The 14189-nt window shown below is 46.5% G+C and overlaps 1 protein-coding gene across 1 annotated transcript in view; it reads right to left on the bottom strand.

Annotated features, from left to right (window-relative positions):
• Nucleotides 1-14189, bottom strand: part of LOC148509083 (B-cell receptor CD22-like) — a 63195-nt gene that overhangs the window by 16047 nt on the left and 32959 nt on the right. The window contains exon 5 of the mRNA XM_088443643.1: nucleotides 3181-3426. Within this exon, the coding sequence (XP_088299769.1) occupies nucleotides 3181-3426 (246 nt within the window). The remainder of the gene's footprint in view (nucleotides 1-3180; nucleotides 3427-14189) is intronic.

Raw genomic sequence — 14189 nt, 5'->3', positions numbered from 1 at the left:
ATAATACTCTGATTCCTGTCCTGAGTTCTGAGTTCCAACATATTAGGGATGAGTGGGTTCGGTTCACAGAGAACCGAACCCACCCGAATTTTGGGGATCCGGGGCGAGCCGAGCAAAGCTCAGAACTCTCTGCCTGCCATGGATCCCTCTCCCGAGGCAAAACCTCGCGACCTGCTTTCGGATCTCGAGGTTTTGCCTTGAGTGGCCATTTTTGAAAATCCCTTTGTCTTCAATGGGCAAAGTGCTGATTGTCTGAAAGAGCCATCTGTCACGGCTCTTAGCCAATCAGCATTAAGCCTATTGAATGCAGGGAAAAAACAACTAAAAGAAGATGGCGCAGGTTCCCGCAGCTGGCAACCTCACTGCTGACGCACCTGCTGCCGGCACCCCCCGCTGTCGGCACCCCCACAGCCGACACACCACCTGTCAGCACCCAAACTGCTGACACCACCGGCAGCCCCGCTGCTGATGCCACTGGCTCCCCCATGCTGCTGACACCACTGGCACCCTGCATTGAGAACACCCCTGCACTGCTGACACCACTGGCACCCCCGCTCTGCTGACACCGCCAGTACCCTGCACTGAGGACACTGCCAGCACCGCAGCACTGCCATCCCATGAACTGAGGACACCATCAGCAAACCCCACAGTTGCCGATACAGTCAGCAAAACTGCACTGCCGACACTGCTGGCATCCCCACACATTTTCGACACCGCCGGTACCCTTAACTGAGGACACTGCCAGCACTGCATCATTTCCATCCCATTTACTGAGGATACCATCAGCAACCCCCGCACTGCCAACACAGACAGCAAACAAGAACTGAAGACACCACTGGCACTGCCAACATCGCCGGTACCCTTCGCTGAGGACACTGCCAGCACCGCAGCACTGCCATTCCATTTACTGAGGACACCATCAGCAACCCCTGCACTGCCGACACAGCCAGCAAATCTGCACTGAAGACACCGCTGGCACCCCCTGCTCTGCTGACACCACCGGTACCCTGCACTGAGGACACTGCCAACACCGCAGCACTGCCATTCCATTTACTGAGGACACCATTAGCAACCCCTCTGCCGACACTGCTGTCACAGTAAGTGCACTATTGGTGTATCTAACCCAAACTGTATAACACATTGTATCCATGTTGGAAATTGGAAGCTGAACTGCCACATGTTAGTGCCGCCCACTGTGTTGCTTAGCTTAGTCAGCCAGCTAGCTGGATGCAAACTTTTGGCCTTAACTAGATGAAAAAAATAATATTATAAGGTGGTCAAAATTGATTGGAAATTACTGGAAATAAATGTTATTGGGGTCAATAATACTGTAGGAACAAAAACAGGCCAATTTTATGTGATTTTAGCTGTTTTTATGATTTTTTTAAGAAAAAATCTATATCCAAAACAAAAACCGATAAACAAACACCAAGGAAAAAAATCCAAAACCAGATTCAGATCCAAAACCAGGGGAGATTCAGATCCAAAACCAAAACACGAGGGTCGACGCACATCTCTACTATATACCAGTATTATATTGTTCTGAGTGCTGGAGGTCACCTTTTTCTCTGGAGTGAAAGGGTCTTGCTGGCCTTCACAGGTCACTAGGCAAGGGGTCGCACAATGGACCTAGTCTATCTACTCCAGTTCAGTACCCTGCATATCACAAGTCTGTGGTTCCTACACTGTCATTAGTGTACCTGTACTTCTGGTTATACTCATGTGCAAAAGTTACATTAAGCTTCTTAGTTTCATCTGCACCTCCGTTCAGTCCAAGGGTCCCGATCCAGACTACAGACTACCCAGTCCATCACAAATTGGGAGGTAATTCTTTACTTATACATGTGAACTTCTATTATTAGGTTGTGCCAACTTTGTGGTAATAACTTTTATATTTGTGCACACGTCTTGTGGTAAGTTCATGTTTGTGGTTTTAATAAATTTGTATTGGTTGCATAGCAAAGGTTACATTAGACATTTTTACATATTGTGTTATTTTTATATAGATAATATCCCTGATTTTGGGGGTAATTCTGCTGCACAGCATTGCACTTTCCTGCAAGAAGAGAAGAAGCATTGTGTGCATGAGTAAACAGAGAAGGGACAGCTTATAGAAAAGGAAAGGCAGCTGGTGAGAGGCAGCTGGTGAGAGGCAGCTGGTGGGAGAATTCGGTCAATCAATAAAAACTGTGACTTTTTTTTCCAAAGCTATTGTTGTCAGTGTCTTCATTTCTCTTTAGTTAAATTTAAGGGTTATTCTTATTGGCTAAAAACTAATGGACGCCTTATACACAGAAGTGACATGCTCACTACAGCTATGTACATTATCCACTTGGCTAAATACACCATCTGTGTTAGTCTGTTCATTGATTCCTTCACTTTTGTGCAAGATTATCAGAACTAAAAATGGTCTCAGCCAACTAAGCCAAGGCAAGGACACGTTTGGTTAGTGCAGGGCCGTTGTTTAGACTTAGGAGATCTTAATGAAGTGTGTGGAGCCAAATAGAAATTTAGGCCAGGAGCTGCATACTCAATAGAAACAAGAGTAGCAAAGCAGGCTTAGTGTACTGGTCAGTCCTCTTAACGTATGAGCTATGACTTATGGCATGCTGACAGTCAGCTTGTAGCTTTTGGCGTAGTTTCAGGCCTCAAAAGTTGATGAAAGTTAAGTGCACTCTGACTGGGCCTCCCAGAGTGTGAGCTCCTTCAGTCACACTGTAAACATCTATAGTTTCATGAACCATTGAATCTGTTCTTCATTGAAGCGCAAACTGAGTTCCATTCACATTCTAGAATGAGACTCGATCTTCACCAGCTGGTGTAATAATGATTTCCTTTTCCACATAATATATAATAATACAGCACTTTTCTGCACAGCAAACAATGTACTTAAAAAGATGTAGCTAAATTGTTTGACACATATGCTGTCGATAGGGTAATATCCACAGGACAATGCCAACATGTTAGTAATGTGATTTAAACCATGTTATTCAGTAATGTAAGTATTGTGGACATGAAGTCTTTTGCAATGGCAATGGCCTATAGGAGGAGTAAGATAGAGTACGAGTTCCTTGCTGATAAATGTCCACTGCAGGGTGGATAATGTATAAATTAATTGTCTACAATAAGAGAGAGAGCAACAGACTCTCTCACTATAGACCTGGATCAATTAATACTGACCTCCAATATCGACCTCATCAGAGGAGGATCTCCCAGCTTTGTTATGTGCGATACAAGAGTAGTTTCCATAATTCTCCCCAGTTTTCTTTACCAAAAGAGTCTGTCCTATTTCATTTGCTAACACAGCTTTGTCCTTCATCCAGCTGTAGTGAGTCACATTAGGTCTGCTGCTTAGGAAATCACACTTCAATTCAGTGACTCCATATTTTGCTTCAGTCTGAATAATGTGAACTTTAGTAGGAGCATCTACAGAACAGAAGAAAAGTGTTATGGATATCAGAACGCAAAAATTAATTTTGTAAACATGTAAAATGGTTTATAAGTGTTAGTAGTGCTTAGTCTCCAACAAAATGGCTCTCCAGGGAAGCTTTGTTCTCAACCAAAATGGCCAACAGAGACGGTGGGGTAAGGAAGGTGCGATGTAGGTGCAATGATGATGGGGGAGTATTGGACTGTGTATGTGGTTGCTAGTGTGTATGGTGTGAATGAGTGGGGAGGGGTGGACCAATGGAATGACAAAGGCGGACACAAGGTGGGAGTAATTGGTTTTATTGGAGTAGTCACAGTGTTTCTCCTATATAGTCCCGGGCAACTAGGTGGGTGTGGTGGTGGGTGAGAGAGGTGGGAGGGAGAGACTGGGAAGGTGGGTCAACCCTTTCAGGGGGCTCCTTTCCGTGCCGTTCAATAGACCGCCACGTTGCCCCTGCTGGACACTATGGTCGACAGTCTTGGGAGAGGGGGGGAGAGCGAGAGGGGTATGGTGTGGTGGGTGTAGTACACCTGGCGGCATCCCACGTATAAATAAAAAAGTCACAAAGTCTTATACCTACCGGTAGGTAAGGCCTGAGGTTGGTAGGCCATAGGGGTGTTGCATTGCTGCAGTTCCTTTTTGACTGATTGAAGCTGCTGCGGTGGTAAAGATGAGTAGCTGTTGTTCAAGAGGATCTTCTATTTTGCAGTGGTCAGCGACAGGGTGGTGTGGGTGGTTGTGAATGCAGCAGTGGGGCTGAGTTGCTTGTGGGAGCTGTCACTGGTGCCGGGTCACTGAGGTGGGGAGTGAGTCCCCCTGTGAGAGCCGGGGGGTGCAGTGTGGGTCACCCTTCAGGCAGGTAGATGGACTGCCTGGGACGGAATTGATGTGTGACGATCTGTGGTCTGTATGGTAAGGGTGGCGGCGCTTGCAGCAGCAAGTGTGGGGGCAATGCAAATGGGACAGCTGAGGCCAACTGGAGGTCCCCGTGGGGATGAAGAGCTTCGGTGGGAGTAAGCCGTGGGTCTGGAATGTGGAATGTGGGCGTATGGGGTCTCCAACGCATTTTAGCAGGGGTTCTGCATTCTTCACACATCAAGCCCGTCCCGGGCAGTCCATCTACCTGTCAGAAGGGTGACCCAGACCGCACCCATGGCTCTCACAGGGGGACCCACCCCAGTGACCCGGCACCAGTGGCAGCTCCCACAAGCAACTCAGCCTCACTGCTGCATTCACAACCACCAGCACCACCCGGTCACTGACCGCTGCAAAATAGAAGATCCTCTTGAACAACAGCAACTCATCTTTACCACCGCAGCAGCTTCAATCAGTCAACAAGGAACTGCAGCAACGCAACACCCCTACGGCCTACCGACCTCGGGCCTTACCTACCGGTAGGTATAAGACTTCGAGACTTTTCATTCATACATGGGATGCCGCCAGGTGTACTACACCCACCCACCACACCATACCCCTCTCGCTCTCCCTCCCTCACGCACCGAGACTCCCAAGACTCTCGACCTTAGTGTCCAGCAGGGGTAATGTACCGGTCTATTGAATGGCATGGAAAGGAGCCCCATGAAAGGGTCGACCCACCTCCCCAGTCTCCCCCACCCACCTCTCTCACCCGCCACCACACCCACCTTGTTGCCCAGGACTATATAGGAGAAGCACTGTGACTACTCCAATAAAACCATTTACTCCCACCTTGTGTCCGCCTCTGTCATTCCATTGGTCCACCCCTCCCCACTCATTCACACCACACACACTAGCAACCACATACACAGTCCAACACTCCCCCATCATCATTGCACCCACAGGGCAAGCGCACCTTCCGTACCACACCGTCTCTATGCAATTTTATGCAGGACCCGGTACGCCTGCGATCAGGAAGTGCAGCACCCCACTCACTCATATAGCACACCTTTCAGCCCACTAACATATCACATCTGCCCACACAGCAGAGCGCAGTCCTACCCAACCAATACCAAGATGGCCACCAGTAGCGTATCTGTACTTGAAATGCACCATCTTGCCACTGTGTATGAGCGACAATATGGAGAACGGCGGTCATCCTCTTTGCTCCAGAGGCCTGCGACATTACCCTGCTGCATCCCACATCCCAGAACCTGCACTGTTACCCTCAGAGGGGAAAGTCACTGGCTGGTGAGCTTCCTGCACCCCTGTTCTGCTACAGGCTCTAAATCATTGCTGAATATATACTACAGTAAGTACTGCTGTAAATTCACTTTATATCAGTAAACTACATAGCCTGGTTAAGATACCTGACTAGTCATTGCCTACACAATTAACCGCTGGTGTATACAGTACTCTGCTTATCATTAAGGCACACACATCCCTAAAAATGTCATCAATTTCTAATTTAAAGTACTGTACATCAAGATATTGTAGAATTAACTCATCCTCCTTCTACTTATCTTTATTGTTTATTTCACTTGTGCAGTCTACTCATCATATCTATTGTAAAATGTGTTTTTTATCAGAATACCAGCTAAATTTACTAAAGCACATTTTCTTTGTGTAGTTACTAAGCTCAAAGTCATTGCAATCCTGCAGAGGAACCAGACAGTTATTTAACACTCAAAAAATGGCAGCTGCTCAATCAAGATGGCAGTACTTTTCAGGTGCATGAAAGGGAGGGGTCATACCAAGTAGAAAAATGGGTAGGGTTAACCCCCTGGGGGGGCCTGGGCTGGACATTTTTTGGGGTGCACTGCGCCCCGGACGTGAACCCCTTAGTGTTAGGGACTGCTAGTGACAGAGAAGCCGTAACGTGTCCTAGCAGCTTCCCATGTATTTGCAAATGCATGCAACTAATATCTCTGAATTTCTATTACCATACAGTCTTCATATATTGTTGCAAGTGTAATTCAGTGTGCTGAGGAACAATAGGGGGTTAACCACCCCCCCTTTCAACTTAGTATGGCCCCTCCCTTTCATGCACCTTAAAAGTATTGCAGTCTTGATTGAGCAGCTGCAATTTTATGTTTGTTGTCATGAGATGCATGAATGAGCCAGCATTAGCAGTACATGCTGGTTCTAGTAGTGCTAGTTGGAGTTCCCAGGGATGACTCCTAGATAAGCTGGCTCTCAATTTGGATGCATTTACTTATGTGCCTTTATCACAAAGCCTTAAATTTGAGAAAATATATATGTGCCTTTATCATAAGGCCTTATAATTGGTATATATATTACATTTGGGGTGAGCATTTGGGCGTAGGGCCCCCGAGGCTACTCTGGCTGGACCTCCTCAGGTCATCACCACTTACACATAGTTACTTTTCACATCACCTGTTATGTTTGTTTTTTATTCATGTAATTTTTTCACATATATTTTAACCCCTTTTTCAACACTTATTATCTACTCGCACACATTTATACTTTACACTGCACTGTCACCCTTTTTCCAATTTTTGTGTGATGTCCTGGGGGGGTCCTGGGCTGGACGGTCCTGGGGGGTCCTGAGCTCTGCGCCCTGGACGTGAACCCCTTAGTGTTAGGGACTGCTAGTGACAGAGAAACCGTGACGAGGCCTAGCATCTTCCTATGTATTTGCAAATGCGTACAACTAATATCTCTGAATTTCTATTACCGTATAGTCTTCATATATTGTTGCAAGTACAATTCAGTGTGCCAAGGAACAATAGGGGGTTAACTCCCCCCCTTTTAGTTATTTAACATTGCAAACCCACTGATAAAAAAGGCTAAAACTAAATGTTATATTAATAGTAGGGGTGTGCACCAGCCACTTTTCGTGTTTTGTGTTTTGGTTTTGAATCTGGATCTTTCTTCGTGTTTTGGATCTGGATTTGTTTTGCCAAAACCACCCTTCCGTGTTTTGGGTTCTGGGTTTTGTGTTTTGGATCTGTATTTTTTTGAAAAAAAGCATAAAAACAGCTAAAATCACAGAATTTGTGGGTTTTTCTGCTCCTATGCTATTATTAACCTCAATAACCATAATTTCCACTCATTTCCAGTCTATTATAAACACCTCACACCTCACAATAGTGTTTTTATGTCCAAAAGGTTGCACCGAGGTAGCTGGATGACTATGCTAAGCAACACGAGTGGGCGGCACAAACACGTGGTCCATCTAGGAGAGACACTGCAGTGGCAGACAGGATGGCAGTTTAAAAAACTAGGCCCCAAACACTACTTAATGCAAAGAAAAAAAAGAGGTGCAAGATGGAATTGTCCTTGGGCCCTCCCACCCACCCTTATGTTGTATAAACAGGACATGCACACTTTAACAAACCAATCATTTCAGTGCCAGGGTCTGCCACACGACTGTGGCTGAAATGATTGGTTCGTTTGGGCCCCCACAAAACAAGCTGGCAATTAATCTGTCCCTGCACAAACTGGTTCTACGGAGGCAAGATGTCGTCCTCATCCTCCTCATCCACCGATTCGTCACCCTCTTCAGTGTTGTGTACATCCTCATCCTCACAGAGTATTAATTCGTCCCCGCTGGAACCACAGGTCCCTCTGTACGTTCTGGAGGCTGGTCTCCCTGGAAGAGTTGATAATTCATTTTATGAACATCATCTTCTCCACATTGTGTGGAAGCAACCTCCTACGCCCTTTGCTGACAAGGTTCCTGGCTGCACTAAACACTCTTTCGGAGTACACACTGGAGGGGGGGCAACTCAGGTAAAATAGAGCCAGTTTGTACAGGGGCATCCAAATAGCCTCTTTTTCCTGCCAGTACAGGTATGGACTGTCTGACATGCCTACTTGGATGCTGTCACCGATGTAATCCTTTAACAGACAAACGCATGCTTTTCGCTGCTGCTTTGAGGATGCAGGTGCGGCTACAGCCCACACATTTCACAAAGACAGAAAAAAAAAAAGAATTTTTTATTTTTTGTGGAGCATACTGTGAGGGTTACACCACCCTTTAACAGACAGATGCACGCTTGTCGCTGCTGCTTTGAGGATGCAGGTGCGGCTACTGCGTATATATCTCACACACAAACACAGAAAAAAAGAAGATTATTTTATTTTTTTGGAGCGCACTTTGGGGGTTACACCACCCTTTAACAGACAGAAGCACGCTTGTCGCTGCTGCTTTAAGGACAGTATCATATGCAGTGACAGTAGACTTGTCAGAAATTGTTGGCACGTCCTTCAGTCCGGACCAGATGCCCAAACCGGCCCTTGACTTTTGACACAGGCGCACGCTTGGCGCTGCTACTGTGTTGATGCACGTGCGGCTACATCGCACACAAGTCACAAACAGAAAAAAAATGTTTTTTATTTTTTGGAGCACTTTGGGGGTTACACCACCCTTTAACAGACTTATGGGACACAGACGCATGCTTGGCGCTGCTCCTTTGTTGATGCACGTGCAGCTACAGTGCACACAATTCACAAAGACAGAAAAAAAAAAGAATTTTTTTATTGTTTGTGGAGCACACTTTGAGGGTTACACCACCCTTTAACAGACAGACGCACGCTTGTCGCTGCTGCTTTGAGGATGCAGGTGGAATCTAGATGGGATTTGGAACCGGGGACACACTACCTCCATCAATTGTCTAAATCCCACTGCAGTAATGGTGGATACCGGACGCACGTCTAACACCAACATAGCAGTCAAGGCCTCAGTTATACGTTCTGCTTCAGGATGACTGCTGTCGTACTTCATCCTCATCGCTAGGGACTGTTGGAGGGTCAATTGTTTAGTAAAAGTAGTGGTGTTCCTACTTCCTCTCTGGGATGATGAACAACTCCCAGCAGCAGCAACAGCACTAGGAGGAAGTGGTTCTTGATCTTTCCCTATTTTATTTTCATCGGAGAAAGTTTGGTCCTCCATTTCTGTTATATTGATATATACGTGCGGCTAAGGCGCACACAAACACAGAAAATATTTTTTTATTTTTGCTGGAGCATAGTGCACTTTGTGGGTTACACCACCCTTTAAGAAATGAGCCAGCCGGCCCTTTATTTATGGGACACAGGCGCACGCTTGGCGCTGCTCCTTTGTTGATGCACGTGCAGCTACAGCCCACACAATTCACAAACACAGAAAATATTTTTTTATTTTGTTTGGAGTGCCCTTTGGGGGTTACAGCACCCTTTAGCGGTCAATCCAGCCGGCCCTTTATTTATGGGACACAGGCGCACGCTTGGCACTACTTTGTTGATGCACGTGCGGCTACTGCGCACACAATTCACAAACACAAAAAAATATATATTTTTATTTTGTTTGGAGTGCCCTTTGGGGGTTACAGCACCCTTTAACGGACAAGCCAGCCGGCCTTTTACTTATGGGACACAGGCGCACGCTTGCCGCTGCTCCTTTGTTGATGCACATGCAGCCACAGTGCACACAATTCACAAACACAGAAAAAATATTTTTTTTTGCACTTGGGGGGAGCACCCCTGATGGACAGAGCACCCCCTGGACAACACTACAGCACCCCTTTAGGACTGAGACACTGCACAGGACTTTGGAGTGGACACAGCCCCTATGGACAACTGACTGCACAACACAGTCCAGCCATCCCCTATGGACTTTGAAGTAGTGGACACAGCCCCTATGGACAACAGCAGCACAGCGCAGCACAACACTACACTGCACTACACTACACTACACAGCCCAGCCAGCCCTAACTCCCACCCTCCCTCTTCACTTTCCACAGCCGAGTGAGAAAATGGTGCCGACGCGGGTACCTTATATAGGATCCAAAAGCCGCGAGACCCGGAAGGCAGGATGATGACGTTTTGCCTTGATTTCAGATCCGAGTCAGGCGGGAAAAGTCGAGCTTGACTAGGATCGGCCTCGGATCGCGGGGGCTCGGGGGGGTTCGGATTTCAGAAATCCGAACCCGCTCACCCCTAATTAATAGATATCTTGGGTAAAGCATTGATTGTACAGATCCATGGAAATTTATGTAGGCTGTTTTTATTTGCTATGCAAGTATATGCAAATATTATCTTTAGTCTAAAAAGTTGCAGCGTCCCCCCCCAAAATATCAAATCAACATTAGCCAATGGTGTCAGAACCACAAGGTTTTATGTTCCCAGACTGGATCTCTTTTTTGCAGTCGGTGAGGATTTAGAATGTAAGAAACTAGGTGGTTTGATAAAATTCCTATGCATGGAGACACAGGCACTGAGGAGTGTAATTGAGATGTATGTCAAGGGAGATAGAGGGGCTAGTCAGGTATGGAATAAAGGCCCACATTTACTAACAAGTTTTATCACCAAAACAAGTGAAAAATGTCACTGTGTAAGATAAATTGTGCTCCAGCCAATCAGCTCCCATTTGCCATTTTTCTAACAGTTGACAGTTGGGAGCTTATTGGCTGGAGCACCCTTTATCATACAAAGTGAAATTTATCACTCATTTTGGTGATAAAACTCGTTAGTAAATGAGGCCCAAAGTCTCTAGTGTAGAAACTGGAGATGACTGTAGATTCCTGAGGAGGATGTACAATATTCCACTAAAGGAATTGTCAAACTACTTGACAGAATGCCCAATATTATAGGTTGAGAGAGATGCTCAAGTTGGCATGGCTGAGCAGGATACCCAACTGGTACCGGCTGAGCCGAATTCTGGATTGTGACTTGCTCTACAGACTATCGAACTGGGACCAGCTAAGCAGGATTCCAGATTGGGGCTGGCTGGAGAGACTACTGGACTTGGACCATCTGAACAGGATTCTGGATTGGGACCAGCTGGAGAGACTACCAGACTGGGCCTGGCTAAACAGGATTCCACTGAAGAGTCAGATGCAGACAATAGAATTGTAGGCACAAAAAACTGGGTCTGAGTCACAAGAGCTAAGTAACGCTGGGTTAGAAAGACATTGTTTTGGCAATCTGTCAGTGCAAGAGGAAGTCATTTTATTGGGCTTGGTAAATTTTGATTGGCGCTAGAAGTCTCAAGACAAAAACCTGAACTGCTCTTGGCTACATCGCGATTAGGTGACTGGATCCAAGATGGTAGTGCCCATAGTCCGGTGGTGGCGGGCGCACTACAAGTGGGGATGCCAGAGTCAGCAGGTCCTGTGCCAGAGAGGAAGTGGTCAGCACAAGCAGAAGGAGTCATGAGGATTCGGGGAGTACTCAGGAGCCGCTGCATGCAGCAGACAGGTAACTGTCAGGGACTGAGCGAATACACTGCAGATGGAGTTTCAAAGAGGTTTGTGACACAGGGCTGGAATCCCTAAGGAAGTGGGGCCCACAAAAAAATGCAAGCCACCCTCCTAGGAAAAAACAGCCTCAGGCTGATAGCATTATGGCTCTTCTCCAAAACCTTGGACTTTGGATGTGAGCTAATAATTTATTTTAATAAACAAGATTTAATATTCGTCCTTACTGGTGCACTAAAGGTCCCAGCTAATACTGGCATGCCCAATTTTAAGGGCTGTCACTGTTAGCAGTGAAGTACGGTGACAGCAAATACTGTAGTAGTAGTAGTAGCAGAGTAACACTGTCACAGATATGAATAGTAGAATGTGCTCAGTGTAGTATTCCTACTAGGGGCGAGCGGGTTCGGATTTCTGAAATCCGAACCCCCCCGAGCCCCCCCGATCCGAGGCCGATCCGAGTCAGGCTCGACTTTTCCCGCCTGACTCGGATCTGAAATCGAGGCAAAACGTCATCATCCCGCCTTCCGAGTCTCGCGGGTTTTGGATCCTATATAAGGTACCCGCGTCGGCGCCATTTTCTCACTCGGCTGTGGACAGTGAAGAGGGAGGGTGGGAGTTAGGGCTGGCTGGGCTGTGTAGTGTAGTGTAGTGTAGTGCAGAGTAGTGTTGTGCTGTGCTGTGCTGCACTGTGCTGCTGTTGTCCACTACTTCAAAGTCCATAGGGGCTGGCTGTGTTGTGCTGTGCTGCTGTTGTCCATAGGGGCTGTGTCCACTACTTCAAAGTCCATAGGGGCTGGCTGGACTGTGTTGTGCAGTCAGTTCTCCATAGGGGCTGTGTCCACTCCAAAGTCCTGTGCAGTGTCCCAGTCCTAAAGGGGTGCTGTAGTGTTGTCCAGGGGGTGCTCTGTCCATCAGGGGTGCTCCCCCCAAGTGCTAAAAAAATAATATTTTTTGTGTGTTTGTGAATTGTGTGCGCAGTAGCCGCACGTGCATCAACAAAGTAGTGCCAAGCGTGCGCCTGTGTCATAAGTAAAGGGCCGGCTGGCTTGACCGTTACAGGGTGCTGTAACTCCCAAAGTACACTCCAGTCCAAAGCAAAAAAAAAATATTTTCTGTGTTTGTGAATTGTGTGTGCAGTAGCAGCACATGCATCAACAAAGTAGTGCCAAGCGTGCGCCTGTGTCATAAGTAAAGGGCCGGCTGGCTTGACCAATAAAGGGTGCTGTAACCCCCAAAGTACACTCCAAAGCAAAAAAAAAAATATTTTCTGTGTTTGTGAATTGTGTGCGCAGTAGCCGCACGTGCATCAACAAAGTAGTGCCAAGCGTCCGCCTGTGTCATAAGTAAAGGGCCGGCTGGCTTGACCGTTAAAGGGTGCTGTAACCCCCAAAGTACACTCCAAACCAAAAAAAAAATATTTTCTGTGTTTGTGAATTGTGTGCGCAGTAGCCGCACGTGCATCAACAAAGTAGTGCCAAGCGTGCGCCTGTGTCATAAGTAAAGGGCCGGCTGGCTTGACCAATAAAGGGTGCTGTAACCCCCAACGTACACTCCAAACCAAAAAAATATATATTTTCTGTGTTTGTGAATTGTGTGCGCAGTAGCCGCACGTGCATCAACAAAGTAGTGCCAAGCGTGCGCCTGTGTCATAAGTAAAGGGTCGGCTGGCTTGACCGTTAAAAGGTGCTGTAACCCCCAAAGTACACTCCAAACAAAAAAAAATATATTTTCTGTGTTTGTGAATTGTGTGCGCAGTAGCCGCACGTGCATCAACAAAGTAGTGCCAAGCGTGCGCCTGTGTCATAAGTAAAGGGCCGGCTGGCTTGACCGTTAAAGGGTGCTGTAACCCCCAAAGTACACTCCAAACCAAAAAAAAAATATTTTCTGTGTTTGTGAATTATGGGCCTGATTCAGACCCACTCGCAAGTGGGCGTACGCACGTTCGCCGTACGTAAAAAAATCTTTAAATTCAAGCACTCGCTCGTTTTTTCCTACGCAGCTAAAAATCCGCCCAAAACTCAGACGACCTCTCCTCTGACTAACGAGCGTGCCAAATAGCGAGCGTACATCCCCGAAATGGCTTGAAGGGAACGCACGCACAAGTACAAACCGGAAGTGGGACTGTCAGATTCTGATTACCTGCTCGTTTTTTCGGCCTACCTCCCTCAATCGTATCATGCCAGTCAATGTATCAATTAGCTTAATTTTTTTTTTTTTTTCAACACAATGCAATAAACTTTAATCTTGTCCGTGTTTGTATTTGCTCGCAGAATACGTTCGGCTGAAACCTTCGCTTTTATTGTTCCAAAGACATGTTAGCCCCAATTAAACAATTGTTCTATTTGTTTGTCTCCCCACAATTTTTCTGTGGTTCATTTCTTTATTTAAATTTGCTTACGCATGTCACTGCATCAAGCCTATCATAACTCTCAAGAGATTTGTGGCCCTGTCGAACACATGACTCATACACTAACCAATAGAATTTGTCCTGTTAATTTCCCAAATACATTAGCCAATCAAATTTTTTTGTGGTGCTTTATTAAAAATATTTTGTCAAAAAAACACCATTACCATCATGAGATCCGCCGCATTCACCAGGCGCGAACTGCTGGTGCTGACGGAGGTGATGGACAGGAGGATCA

Source organism: Taudactylus pleione, unplaced genomic scaffold (genome assembly GCF_031769625.1).
Source record: "Taudactylus pleione unplaced genomic scaffold, aTauple2 ptg000332l, whole genome shotgun sequence".
NCBI classification, from domain to species: domain Eukaryota; kingdom Metazoa; phylum Chordata; class Amphibia; order Anura; family Myobatrachidae; genus Taudactylus; species Taudactylus pleione.
This window is presented reverse-complemented; position numbering and strand designations above follow the sequence as displayed.